General features: G+C 39.2%; 1 protein-coding gene across 10 annotated transcripts in view; it reads right to left on the bottom strand.

Moving 5' to 3' along the window:
* The window catches only part of LOC128685375 (collagen alpha-1(XVIII) chain), an 836,546-nt gene that overhangs the window by 11,732 nt on the left and 809,147 nt on the right, over positions 1–15,667 (bottom strand). For 9 of the 10 annotated variants that reach the window (XM_070082820.1, XM_070082821.1, XM_070082827.1 and 6 more), the window contains one exon: positions 5,384–5,401. The exons of the other annotated variant lie outside the window; for it this stretch is intronic. In XM_070082820.1, the coding sequence (XP_069938921.1) occupies positions 5,384–5,401 (18 nt within the window). The remainder of the gene's footprint in view (positions 1–5,383; positions 5,402–15,667) is intronic. 10 annotated transcript variants of the gene reach the window in all.

Here is a 15,667-nt window from a genome sequence, read left to right as displayed (position 1 = left end):
TGTTCTGCTGATGTTTATGCTTAGAAAGGTACAGTAATGGTCAGTAATTTTGCCTGCTTTTGGTAGGCTATTATATTGGTCCAGATTTGGTCTAATGAGGAAACAAATATCTAAGAAATTCTAATGAGTCTGGTTAATAGCAGAAAATATTATTTAGAAAGTTTGTTGCTTGAGATTCATCTGACTGACTGAGGCTAATACATGTTGACCATCACCAAGCCAGCATCATCGGGACCTGTAGGGTGCTGGATTAGTGATTTTGTTGGATTACAGAGTGGTTATAATAATATAATATCTTTATTTACTACAAGTACATGTACATGGTATACAGGCCTAGCTGACATCAATGACATACTACTGTACAGAAAGCCGCTTGTTATGCAGAGCATTTTGGGCAAATTAGGCCAGTTTTGTCCCAGGATGCAACCCACATCAGTCGACTAACACCCAGGTACCCATTTTAAACTGATGGGTGAACAGGTTAGGTTAGAATACACTTAGCCCAATGGTGATATTTACGTATTGGCGATTTCACCCACTTTACGCCCTATTTTTGGCCCATTCCATTGTTCCAGTCTACCAAACTCATAGCTATTTCGTTAGTATTCCTTCCATTCTGTTGATTGCATATAAGAAACCGTCCATTTACCTATTTCAACTGCCCAGTAAAGTGGTCAGAAACTGTTAATTTGGACAATTTCACACAAATTTCAAGAGATGCCAATTTCAAAAAAGGGTCCAGAATAAACAATGTAGACATTCCTGGCACTAAAATAACATTTTCTCTATTCATTAGTCACATCTCCAAGCTCCTCTTATATTACCTTGCTTTCCATTTGAATTTTTATTCACACAGAAAATAGAAGATTTACTGTTATGCAGACTACAGCATTATTGTAATAATTGTATAAATAATGTTAACTCATTCATGACTGCATATTAGACTAGCCAGTTGGATACATACTGGATGATGACATCATTTGTTTACTCTTGAAACCAATCAAAATCATATCAATTTCTGTAATACATCTTCCATTTATATAAAAAAAAAAGAAAGAAAGAGAATCCACCCATAAAAACCATATGAAAATACACTGCAAAGTCACTGTTTTATATCAAAAACATGGTTGCAGTTTTTTCTCATTATGCACTGTGTGGTGCAGGATTTTTTTTTCATATAGTGCACACTTACCACACTGACCTATTCTCTCATATGTAGGCCCAAATTTACTCGTCACCGCTCATCTGAGTGAGCTGAGCTCATGGCGACTGACAATGGCTTAACCCCTTCAGGGTCCAAGGCCAAAATCTGAAGTGGTGCTCCAGTGTCCAAGAAATTTTGAAAAAAAAAAAAAAAAAAAAAAAAAATCTTACAGAATTAAAGAGCATATTTTTGTGAAGGTAATAAGACAAAAAAAAAAATTCTGATCAGTACTTACCGAGATACAGTGCCAAGAAGTTTGTCAAAAATGATGTGGTGGCGGCAACATCGACAAATTCCACATACGCGCATTACATTATTTTGCGGTTTTTACATTTTTTTCTTTTCTTTTCCAATTTTTTTCTATTCCTACTAACATTTGGGGCCTGAGAGACCAATACTGTATATAATGTATATATATAAACTCACTGTATTGAACACAATAACCGCACTAAAGTTATCATATTATTGTTTACCACTGTTGTTTATTACAATAAACATGCACAAATCTTGTATAATACTAATGTTCTATCATATATTTACATATTTACAATCACTGGACATGGTTTTAGAACTGCTGGAGCTTGTGGAACTCCTTGAAACAAGGCACCATGCACAGAGGCACCTTACATTCCTCACACATAAACCGAGTGTCTTTGCGTCTTTGTTGCCGTCGTTTTGTTTGTGCACAGACGATGCATCTCTTCTGAGCAAATTTCTTCTGAGTTGAAGGAAGTTGTATTATGAAATGATCACCTTCCCTCCTCAAACGCTTGGGTATATCCTGAGGAATTCGAGGACCTTGTTGTATAGCAGGTGTTCTTACCTGGTACTTCATTATGAGTTGTCTGACAACAGACAAACAAAATTCACCATACAGTGGTCTGTTGCCAGTCTTTATTTGGTACATATTATATGCATTGAGCATTGAAATGTCCATGAGATGGAAGAAAAGTTTCATGTACCACTTGTAACTCTTACGAACACAGTCAACAAAACCAATCTGCATGTCACATTTGTCAACCAAGCGCATGTTTTGTGTATAATCAATCACTGTCACTGGTTTTCGAATACGTTCATTAGTCACTCGATCAACTTGCCACTGTCTTGCATTTCATTACGGTGAATGGTTGTCAACAATGTGACATCTCGTTTGTCATGCCACCATAATGCCATGATGTCATTGGCAGTAAACACCTGCACGTCATCACCACGAGCACCTGCGTTGAGCCTGGGCATATGTTTACGATTAGAACTCACTGTGCCACACACATCTGTCTTGTTCACTCGCATGAAATCACTGAGTAATGGGCTTGTGTACCAGTTATCGGTATATAATGTATGCCCCTTACCAAGATAAGGTGCCATCATGTTTCTCACTATGTCACCTGAGATACCCAATAACATCTTGGTATCTTTCAACGTTTTACTACCCGTGTATACAACAATATCCAACACCAGGCCACTGTCACAATCACAGAGTACAAACAGTTTTATACCAAAGCGTTTCCTCTTGCTCGGTATGTACTGCTTGAATGACAGTCTACCTTTGAACAAAATCAAAGACTCGTCAATTACAAGATTCTTGAATGGATAAAAGTATATGCTGAACTTTTGTTTGAGATACATGAAAACATTTCTAATCTTGTATAACCTGTCACTTCTGTCAGGCCTGGTTTTGTCAGAGAAGTGCAACATACGTAAGAGTAAGATAAACTGGTATGATTTCACTGAAGACCGGGGTAGAAATTAGCTGATCGATCAGCGCTTCCCCTTTGATTATAATAATAATAATATACACATGAGGCATAAGCATTATTGTTGCAAAAAGCAAATACATTTCTGCAACAGTCGTCTCTTTCCACCTGTGTAGTCTTGACTGTGGTGATAAGATCGTATTTGCCATGGTGTACTCAAAATACTTATTACTTTCCCTGACAATAGTTTCCATCAATGGCTGGTCAAAGAATAATTCAAAGAATTCCAGTTCATTGGCCATGGTTCCAAGGGGACAAGTAGGTAGAATTCCACTTTGAGAGTCATCAAAGTGGTGAGGCTTGGGAACAAAATTGGGATTTTGCTGCCAATCCCACATACGGTTTGCTGGTGGATATTGGACATCATAGGCTGGTTGTGCGGGTGGTTGTGGTTGTGGTGGGCTGGTGGCTGACGCTCCGCTTTGTCCTTGAACCGACGAGTCAGCAGCGTGGGTCCCAGCGTGGGCTGGTGAGTCACGCATGGCAGTGCCACTACCATCACCACTAACACCATCCACTGATGCCTGTGATCTATCCATGCCAAGTGTAGCCACATCATCCTCACTATCACTACCTAAAACTGGTGTAGGGCCACAGGATGTACTCCGGGATGTACTCCGTCCCCTGGGCACAGCATAGGGTACACTACCTGAGCGCATGCGGCGGCGAACATACCGGCGCTTCACTGGTGAATATGATTCCTCACTATCACTACTCGAATGATCGTTGAGTGCAATAAAATCACAATCCACATCACTATCATCATCATTACTGAAGTCAGAGGCCTGGCCACGCGAAAATATTAGTTTTCTCTTGCGTTGAGGAACAACCGACCGTGAGTCACGAGTGCCCACACCAGAGGTAGAAGGTTGAGGATCGTCAGGGTTTTCTGCACTATTATCGATATCCTGGTCATTCTTTTCGGTCACTAACTGATCAAAGCTGTAGAATTCGTCTTCATTTCCACTTCCATCACTGTCAGAACTATCAGATAGGAAGAGGAGAGTCCCAATTTTCCAGGGAGTGAGAGCTGACTTGCAACGAGGCATGGTGAACAAGGGTAACTTAGCCGGCGTTCCCACAATGCTATGCAGGCGCCTAGATTTTTTGTTTATGGCGCACACCTGCCACGTAGACCCGTTCTCTCACATGTAGGCCTATGAGCGTTTTTGCGCTAAATTTAATGGCGCTAGAATTTTGGCATAGAACTATGGTTTGGACACTCAACGTGAAGCCGTAGATCTACGGGACGGACCCTGAAAGGGTTAAAAGCCACCTTATCTTATATGGACATGCTTTTTACAGCAAGAAGCATTTCTTTTATTCACTGGAACCATGGCTAGGGCTAAATGTGAGCAGGTTATAACAATATATGGAGAAAAAGAAATTGGAATAACTTATGCAGCAAGTAGCGACAGGTTGGTGTGGCGACCCTGGAAATTTGAAATTATGCTAGCTGAAATTAGTGCTGGATTACTGATGGAACCAGATTACTGACTGCTGGATTAGTGATGGCCAACCTGTACTAGATTCTCTAAGAATTATATGATTTTTGTTTTTTTGTTTATTTGGTCTCAGAAATTGTTACTATATCTTGTTCCAAATGTATTTTGGGTCTTAGAACTGATGGTTGTGAACTGGACAAAAGCATTATACTGTGTATATTTATCAAGTGTATTTCCACAGTTATGAAAGGTTGTTTACCATGGAATATTGTGTACATTTTAGACACTATCATGTTTTGTTCATATCTCTGTAGAAAAACAAATGTAAAGTTAGCATTTATCAATTCTGTTAGGGCACTGAGGTCTTTATTGTGTCTGCTTAGCTTTGAAACCAAACTAGAATGCATATCTAATAACAAATTATTAGTCATTCTGTCAAACAGTATATACCTTGAATTTATCACATGAAACTTGATTTTGATAAAAAAAAGACAGACCCTCCAGAATCATGCATTTTTCTTGCTTAAAAACTTTCAATAGCAGAATGATTTAAAAATAAACTGTCTATGAATGAATGAAAGAATATGCATCCCAAAAGTAGTATGAACATTATTTATCTTACTGGTATCTCTGCATTCATTACTTTTAAACAGTAATTATTTAGTAATTATATACAGTGGTACCCCGAGTTTCAAACTGCTCCCAACTCGACCAATTATGTAAGTGTATTATTGTAAATGCTTTTGTAAGTGTATTTTTGGGGGTCTGAAATGGATTAATCTAATTTACATTATTCCTTATGGGATCCAATTCGTTCAGTAACGGTAAGTTCAAAACTCGGGGTACCACTGTACTCCAGATTTAAAAAAAAAATTAATCCTGAAATACAAACTCATCAGATTTATGTATAATACACTGTATATGGTTAATAGTGTTATCCAATACACGACAAGCAGAGCTAAAAATATTGTGGGACTTACCTTGGTGAGCTGTCCCTGCTGCAGACATGAAACAGAATGCAACAAGTAAATGTTTAAGAACAATTACATCAAATATAGTGGACAAAATGCACAGTTAGATCAAAACAAAGCTAAGATAGTAATGGTGCATGGTGATACTTCAGACACAGGGAGATTTCAGATAGTCAGTCATCATAAAGAACCACTGACTTGACACCCTCGACACTCAGATGTTAGGTGTTAATTTGAAGCCATCAATATATTCATTTTGCTATGATACATTTTATATTAACCCCTTAACTGTCCAAATGTAGATCTACGTTCTCTTGCACAGCGCTTCGAATATGTATTTAAAAAAAAACCAGTAGTTTTTATTTTTTTAAAATAAAGAGGACATTTTTTACATAAAGTAATGCAAAAAAAATTTTTTTTAGAGTCAGTACTTATGGACATATAAGGCTGCAGAGTCGGCGCAAGTTGCTCTCCTGATGGCAACATTAAGTGCTGCCGCTTGCAGAAATGTTGCTGATATACCTTTTTTTCTCATTTTTATTTTAATTTGAATAATTTTTATGTTCTAATAATTACAATTTGCAGTAATTCTTGTGATTTCATAGCTAATCTTTGCTCTGACACTAATATTAGGTACTGAAATAGTACTCAAATAGTCACAAACATAGTGACAGGTGAAAATTTTTGCCTACCTTAGTCCCATACTATTGTCTAGAAATATATACATAGTATTTATAGGTCCCAGCAATGTTTTGGATATGTGGGAGTATATAATAAAAATAATAATAATAATAATAATAATAATAATAATAATAATAATTTATTATTATTATTATTATTTTTATTTTATTTTATTATCACACTGGCCGATTCCCACCAAGGCAGGGTGAGAAGGGTGCTTTACACTACAGCATGGCACTGTACTAAGTGCCTGCACTCTGAGTTTAAAAACTGTAGTGTAAAGCACAGTCCACTGCTGACATGTGTAAATCGAGCAACTGCTGACAGTGACATTTGATGAGTGTGCACTGACTTGGCTTGATTTATTTTTGCTGTTACACATAAACATGTCTATCTGTCTAGTTCTCTGTCTATCTGTCTGTCTATTTGTCTACCTCTGTTTATCTGTCTCTGCTTTTCTGTCTCTCTGTCTGCTTGTCTCACTTTCTGTCTCTGTCTCGGAGAGAGCCACTCATGAGCCAACAGGCATTACACATGACTGTGTCGTCACATCTGATTCCTGAGCAAGTGTAAATATGTATTACTTGCCAGTCATGCTTACTATGCATTATATTTATAAGCACAGTATAGCACTTTGTCTGGATTTTTTGGGTTATCCTAGGTAATTTACACTATGTATAATTGTATGTATTTATGTGTACCTGTGAGACAGAGATAGACAGATACAGAAACAGAGACAGATAGACAGAGAAAGATATAGATATAGACAGACAGACAGAGATAGAAACAAAGTCAATCAGCCAGTCAAGTCAGCTGCCAGCCAGCCAGCTGGATGGCCAGGTACACATAAATACAATTATACATAGTATAAATTACCTAGGAAAGCCCCAAAAATTCAGACAAAGTGCTATACTGTGCTTGTAGATATAATGCATAGTAAACATGACTGGCAACTGGCAAGTAATACATATTTACACTTGCTCAGGAATCAGATGTGAAGATGCAATTGTGTGTAATACCTGTTGGTTCACGAGTGGCTCTCTCTGAGACAGACAAGCAGACAGAGAGACAGAAAGACAGATAAGCAGAGACAGATAAACAGAGAGCTAGACAGACAGATGGACAGACAGATGGACAGACAGATGGACAGACAGACAGACAGACAGACAGACAGACAGACAGACAGACAGACAGACAGACAGACAGACAGACAGCCAGCCAGCCAGCCAGCCAGCCAGCCAGCCTGCCTGCCTGCCTGCCAAACATGTATTGCACGTTCCAGAATTGCTTCTCTTTACTTAGGGCATAGATTTAAAATGGGAGTGTTAATACTACAGGACATCAGTGTATCCCAGTTGTTTGCAGCGCTGTTTGCTCTAGCTGGTGCTCAATTGAACTAGTGCTCCCACAAGATAATAAGTGGTCCCAGATTTTTTTAATGCTAAGCACACTGAGTGTTAAGACCCATTCTATGCTACCAGGCATCTCAGGCCAATCATGCCAAATTTGGAGGCAGGAAAAATAAAACTTAGATCTATGTTTGGAGCGCTAGCGATAAGAGTGTAGATCTAAGTTTGGACAGTTCAGGGGTTAATATCTCAGCCTCAGTTTTTTAATGTTTCCTGTGTCTCAAAAACTAATCTTGTTTTTAGGCATCCCTGAAAAGGGATACGGTACCTAGAGTGATTGCCAGATTTTTCCTTCATAGGTTTAGGCGTAATACTATTTTGAAAATGCCTCTTATTAGCTTCAAACTTTTAGCACTGGGGTAGCTTATTTAGAGAAAGGTACAGCTTGTATAGGTGCAGAGTAGGTGCCAATTTACTACTTTATACACTGCTTAATTTACAGGCTAAGAGTTATTATCCTACCTCAGCTTGTTTCAAAGCTCAGCTCTATCTAAAGTGCACTACCACCCCAGGATGTGACCCACAACAGTCAGCTAAGACCTAGGTACCCAGATATTTATAAGCTGTTGAACAGGAGAAACAGGTTTCTACTCACCCTGATTACTATGGTAGTGAGATATCACTGAGCTACTAACCATCCCAATCTTTTTAGATTTAAAAATTTGGACCTTCAAAATATTCTGTCATGGAATGTAAATACAGTGGACCCCAGTTTTCGTCTAGTGCAGAAATCGTACAATTTGGATTTCAAGCACTTTTTTCGGTGAAATTTTCGCCTGGGTTTTGTATATCTGCTCGGAAATCATTGGTACCAGACGCGTGCGCCTGGGCCGCTCATATGTTCGTGACTCACTTTTGGGCACATTAAATGTCTTATTTTAGGTTAATATAGACATATTCATTAATCCATCTATGATATTTTCTTCAAAATTATATAAGAAACACATTACATAGCATGTAAACATGCCTTTGCTACTCGTTCACTAAGAGTGTCCCTCTAGTCTAAATGCCATAGTTATAATACTCTACTAATATGTAATAATAATCACTCTTTGGCACATTAAATGTCTTATTGTAGGTTAATATAGACATTTTCATTAACCCTTTGACTGTTGCAACCCCCAATCCTAGAGTGTCTCTCAGTGTTGCAAAATATTTGAAAAAAAAAAAAAAAAAAAAAAAAAATTCTTATGAAATGATAGAGAATCTTTTCCCAATGCTAATGACACCAAAAGTAAAAAATTCAATGGAAAACTTATGGAATTATGCTCTCATGAAGTTAGCGATCTCGGCGATATTTACAAATCGGTGATTTCACCCACTTTGAGCCCTATTTTCGGCCAATTTCACTGTTCCAGTGAAACAAACTCATAGCTATTTCTTTAGAACTCCATTTGTTCTATCGATTGAGTACAAGAAACTGCCTATTTACCAATCTGAACTACCCAATAAAGTGGTCAGAAATTGGCAATTTGGCCAATTTCACACAAATTAAAAAGTATGCCAATTTCAAAATAGGGTCCAGAATGAATAATGCAGACATTCCTGGCACTAAAATAACACTTTCTCTGTTCATCAGTCATGTCTCCAGGCCCCTTTTATATTATTCTTGCTTTCTATTTTGAATTTTTATTCACACAAAAAATAGAAGATTTACTATTATGCAGACTACTGCATTATTGTAATAATTGTATAAATAATGTCAACCCATTCATGACTGCATATCAGAATGGCTAGCTGGAAATTTATTGGACAATGATGTCATTTGTTTACTCTTGAACATCAGCAAGGTCCTTTTCATAGTGAAATAATCAAAATCATCTCTATTTCTATAATATGTCTTCCATTCTATCAAAGAAGACCAAGAAAACGAGAATACAACCATAAATACTACATGAAAATACACCTCAAACTTGGCGTTTTAAACCATAAACACAGTCAAAGTTTTTTTCTCATTATGCACTGCATGCTGCAGGATTTTTTTTATACTGCACACACTGACCACACAGACCCATTCTCTCACATGTGGGCCTACCAGCTTTCTCCTGCTTGATTTAAAGCAGCTACAATTTTTGAGTATATATAAGTCAAACACATTGGCTGCCTCGGTGGGAGACGGCCAACTTGTTGAAAAAAAAAAAAAAAAAATATATATATATATATATATATATATATATATATATATATATATATATATATATATATATATATATATATATATATATATATATATATATATATATATATATATATACAACAGAAACAGTCAAAGGGTTAATCCATCTATGATATTTTCTTCAAAATTATATAAGAAACACGTTACATAGCATATAAACATGCAGTACATGTATTTATATGCGATGTATGTTTGATAATAATCACTCTTGGGCATATTAAATGTCTTATTTTAGGTTAATATAGGCATTTTCATTAATCCATCTATGATATTTTCTTCAAAATTATATAAGAAACATGTTATATAGAATATCGAGGGGTGAATCGGTGGAGGGAAAACATTACGTTTTTTTTGGTCCAGCATTAGAGAAAACTGTACGAATCTGTGTCTGGACCAGTCACTGCCCTTAATACACAATGCTTTTGTTTACAATTCTCGGCATAAATTATTCATTACTTTTCCCTTTGTTTATGATGGTATCTAAAGGTAATTGTTAGAAACGATTAAACTCAGTGAACATGGTATGTTGATGGTAATAATATGGCTGTGGGCTGCAGTGTATGTAGCCGGTAGGTATAGCCCAGGCAGACTACATCCCTGCCTGGAGGTGAATCAGAGGTGAGCCTAGTGAAATTTTTTTACATGTTACCTAGCCTCATAGACAACCACACAGTAATACACATATATAGCAGTGATAATGTGTTCCCATAATGAATAATGTAAATTAGATTAGTCTGTTTCAGACCCCCAAAAATACACTTACAAAAGCACTTACAATAATACACTTACATAATTGTTCAAGTTGGGAGCTGTACAAAACTCTGGGTACCACTGTATTTATATATTTTTCTTTTAACATGCTGGCTGTCTCCCACCAAGGCAGGGTGACCCAAAAAAGAAACACTTTTACCATCACTGAACATTTTCACCATCATTCACACATAATCACTGTCCTTGAAGAGACACTCAGAAAGGACAGTTTAGATGTCACTCCAAACAGCCAATATCCCAAACCCTTTAAAGTGCAGGCACTGTATTTCCCACCTCCAGGACTCAAGTATGGCTAACCAGTTTCCCTAAATCTCTGGAGTTTATCTGGAGAGAGTTCCGGGGGTCAACGCCCCCGCGGCCCGGTCTGTGACCAGGCCTCCTGGTGGATCAGAGCCTGATCAACCAGGCTGTTACTACTGGCTGCACACAAACCAACGTACGAGCCACAGCCCGGCTGATCAGGAACCGACTTTAGGTGCTTGTCCAGTGCCAGCTTGAAGACTGCCAAGGGTCTGTTGGTAATCCCCCTTATGTATGCTGGGAGGCAGTTGAACAGTCTCGGGCCCCTGACACTTATTGTATGGTCTCTTAACGTGCTAGTGACACCCCTGCTTTTCATTGGGGGGATGTTGCATCGTCTGCCAAGTCTTTTGCTTTCGTAGTGAGTGATTTTCGTGTGCAAGTTCGGTACTAGTCCCTCTAGGATTTTCCAGGTGTATATAATCATGTATCTCTCCCGCCTGCGTTCCAGGGAATACAGGTTCAGGAACCTCAAGCGCTCCCAGTAATTGAGGTGTTTTATCTCCGTTATGCGTGCCGTGAAGGTTCTCTGTACATTTTCTAGGTCAGCAATTTCACCTGCCTTGAAAGGTACTGTTAGTGTGCAGCAATATTCCAGCCTAGATAGAACAAGTGACCTGAAGAGTGTCATCATGGGCTTGGCATCCCTAGTTTTGAAGGTTCTCATTATCCATCCTGTCATTTTTCTAGCAGATGCGATTGATACAGTGTTATGGTCCTTGAAGGTGAGATCCTCCAACATGATCACTCCCAGGTCTTTGACGTTGGTGTTTCGCTCTATTTTGTGGCCAGAATTTGTTTTGTACTCTGATGAAGATTTAATTTCCTCGTGTTTACCATATCTGAGTAACTGAAATTTCTCATCGTTGAACTTCATGTTGTTTTCTGCAGCCCACTGAAAGATTTGGTTGATGTCCGCCTGGAGCCTTGCAGTGTCTGCAATGGAAGACACTGTCATGCAGATTCGGGTGCCATCTGCAAAGGAAGACATGGTGCTGTGGCTGACATCCTTGTCTATGTCAGATATGAGGATGAGGAACAAGATGGGAGCGAGTACTGTGCCTTGTGGAACAGAGCTTTTCACCGTAGCTGCCTCGGACTTTACTCTGTTGACTACTACTCTCTGTGTTCTGTTAGTGAGGAAATTATAGATCCATCGACCAACTTTTCCTGTTATTCCTTTAGCACGCATTTTGTGCGCTATTACGCCATGGTCACACTTGTTGTTAGGTAAGACACATATGCAACAGTTAGGTATCTTTATTTCGAAACGTTTCGCCTACACAGTAGGCTTCTTCAGTCGAGTACAGAAAAGTTGATAGAAGCAGAAGAGACTTGAAGACGATGTAATCAGTCCATCACCCTTAAAGTTTTGAGGTGGTCAGTCCCTCAGTCTGGAGAAGAGCATTGTTCCAAAGTCTGAAACAATATGGAGTTGAAGTGACAGGATGGAGCCTTATATAGCGCCAGGAGGTGAGACGTAGGTCACTAGTAGAACGCAGTTGTTGGGAGCTCTCAAATCCAGCCGTTCTCACTAGTAGAGGTTGTCGAAGTTGATTTAAGGTCTGTACCAAGATACCCTTGTGTTGCAGTGTCTGACAGGTTGAACATTAAATTGGTATAAAATACCGACAGGTTGTTAGGTAAGACACATATGCAACAGTTAGGTATCTTTATTTCGAAACGTTTCGCCTACACAGTAGGCTTCTTCAGTCGAGTATAGAAAAGTTGATAGAAGCAGAAGAGACTTGAAGACGATGTAATCAGTCCATCACCCTTAAAGTTTTGAGGTGGTCAGTCCCTCAGTCTGGAGAAGAGCATTGTTCCAAAGTCTGAAACAATATGGAGTTGAAGTGACAGGATGGAGCCTTATATAGCGCCAGGAGGTGAGACGTAGGTCACTAGTAGAACGCAGTTGTTGGGAGCTCTCAAATCCAGCCGTTCTCACTAGTAGAGGTTGTCGAAGTTGATTTAAGGTCTGTACCAAGATACCCTTGTGTTGCAGTGTCTGACAGGTTGAACATTAAATTGGTATAAAATACCGACAGGTTGTTAGGTAAGACACATATGCAACAGTTAGGTATCTTTATTTCAAAACGTTTCGCCTACACAGTAAGCTTCTTCAGTCGAGTACAAAAAAGTTGATAGAAGCAGAAGAGACTTGAAGACCATGTAATCAGTCCATCACCCTTAAAGTTTTGAGGTGGTCAGTCCCTCAGTCTGGAGAAGAGCATTGTTCCAAAGTCTGAAACAATATGGAGTTGAAGTGACAGGATGGAGCCTTATATAGCGCCAGGAGGTGAGATGTAGGTCACTAGTAGAACGCAGTTGTTGGGAGCTCTCAAATCCAGCCGTTCTCACTAGTAGAGGTTGTCGAAGTTGATTTAAGGTCTGTACCAAGATACCCTTGTGTTGCAGTGTCTGACAGGTTGAACATTAAATTGGTATAAAATACCGACAGGTTGTTAGGTAAGACACATATGCAACAGTTAGGTATCTTTATTTCGAAACGTTTCGCCTACACAGTAAGCTTCTTCAGTCGAGTACAAAAAAGTTGATAGAAGCAGAAGAGACTTGAAGACGATGTAATCAGTCCATCACCCTTAAAGTTTTGAGGTGGTCAGTCCCTCAGTCTGGAGAAGAGCATTGTTCCAAAGTCTGAAACAATATGGAGTTGAAGTGACAGGATGGAGCCTTATATAGCGCCAGGAGGTGAGACGTACGTCTCACTAGTTCTACTAGTGACCTACGTCTCACCTCATGGCGCTATATAAGGCTCCATCATGTCACTTCAACTCCATATTGTTTCAGACTGTGGAACAATGCTCTTCTCTAGACTGAGGGACTGACCACCTCAAAACTTTAAGGGTGATGGACTGATTACATCGTCTTCAAGTCTCTTCTGCTTCTATCAACTTTTCTGTACTCGACTGAAGAAGCCTACTGTGTAGGCTAAACGTTTCGAAATAAAGATACCTAACTGTTGCATATGTGTCTTACCTAACAACCTGTCAGTATTTTATACCAATTTAATGTTCAATGGTCACACTTGTCGAAGGCTTTTGCAAAGTCTGTATATATTACATCTGCATTCTTTTTGTCTTCTAGTGCATCTAGGACCTTGTCGTAGTGATCCAATAGTTGAGACAGACAGGAGCGACCTGTTCTAAACCCATGTTGCCCTGGGTTGTGTAACTGATGGGTTTCTAGATGGGTGGTGATCTTGCTTCTTAGGACCCTTTCAAAGATTTTTATGATATGGGATGTTAGTGCTATCGGTCTGTAGTTCTTTGCTGTTGCTTTACTGCCCCCTTTGTGGAGTGGGGTTATGTCTGTTGTTTTTAGTAACTGTGGGACGACCCCCGTGTCCATGCTCCCTTTCCATAGGATGGTAAAGGCTCGTGATAGGGGCTTCTTGCAGTTCTTGATGAACACGGAGTTCCATGAGTCTGGCCCTGGGGCAGAGTGCATGGGCATGTCATTTATCACCTGTTCGAAGTCATTTGGCATCAGAATAACATCAGATAGGCTTGTGTTAACTAAATTCTGTGGCTCTCTCATAAAAAATTCATTTTGATCTTCGACTCTCAGTCTGGTTAGCGGCTTGCTAAAAACTGAGTCATATTGGGACTTGAGTAGCTCACTCATTTCCTTGCTGTCATCTGTGTAGGACCCATCTTGTTTAAGTAAGGGCCCAATATTGGACGTTGTTCTCAACTTTGATTTGGCATAGGAGAAGAAATACTTTGGGTTTCTTTCGATTTCATTTATGGCTTTTAGTTCTTCCCGCGATTCCTGACTCCTATAAGATTCCTTTAGCTTAAGTTCGATGTTTGCTATTTCTCTGACCAGTGTCTCCCTATGCATTTCAGATATACTGACCTCTTTTAGCCGCTCTGTTATTCTTTTCTGTCGCCTGTAAAGGGAGCGCCTGTCTCTTTCTATTTTACATCTACTCCTCCTTTTTCTTATAGGAATAAGCCTTGTGCATACATCGAGTGCCACCAAGTTAATCTGTTCTAGGCATAAGTTGGGGTCTGTGTTGCTTAGTGTATCTTCCCAGCTTATATCGGTTAGGACTTGGTTTACTTGGTCCCACTTTATGTTTTTGTTATTGAAGTTGAATTTGGTGAATGCTCCCTCGTGACTAATCTCATTATGTCGGTCTGGGGCTCCGCGCATACATGTCTGAACCTCAATTATGTTGTGATCTGAGTATATTGTTTTTGATATGGTGACATTTCTTATCAGATCATCATTGTTAGTGAAGATGAGGTCTAGTGTATTCTCCAGTCTAGTAGGCTCTATTATTTGCTGGTTTAAATTGAATTTTGTGCAGAGATTTAAAAGCTCGTGTGAGTGTGAGTTTTCATCAGAGCTGCCTCCTGGTGTTATTACTGCAACAATATTATTTGCTATATTCCTCCATTTTAGGTGCCTTAAGTTGAAATCCCCCAGGAGCAAGATGTTGGGTGCAGGAGCTGGAAGATTTTCCAGACAGTGGCCAATTTTTAACAGCTGTTCCTGGAATTGCTGGGATGTTGCATCCGGAGGCTTGTAGACTACCACAATGACTAGGTTTTGGTTCTCGATCTTTACTGCTAAAACTTCCACTACATCATTTGAGGCATTAAGCAGTTCTGTGCAAACAAGTGACTCTGCAATGTACAGGCCAACCCCCCCCCCCCTTTGCCTGTTCACTGTGTCACATCTGTATAGGTTGTAACCTGGGATCCATATTTCGTTGTCCAAGTGATCCTTTATGTGGGTCTCAGTGAAAGCCTCGAACATTGCCTTTGCCTCTGCAAGCAGTCCACGGATGAAAGGTATTTTGTTGTTTGTTACTGGCTTTAGACCCTGTATATTTGCAAAGAAGAATGTCATCGGACTGGTGGTATTGTTGGTACTGGGGGAGGATTTTTTTCTGGCATTAGTATCTGTATCTGTTGGTTTGGA

This window comes from Cherax quadricarinatus, chromosome 8 (genome assembly GCF_038502225.1).
Source record: "Cherax quadricarinatus isolate ZL_2023a chromosome 8, ASM3850222v1, whole genome shotgun sequence".
Taxonomy (NCBI): domain Eukaryota; kingdom Metazoa; phylum Arthropoda; class Malacostraca; order Decapoda; family Parastacidae; genus Cherax; species Cherax quadricarinatus.
Note: the sequence above shows the minus strand (reverse complement) of the source record. Positions and strands in the feature narration are given on the sequence as shown.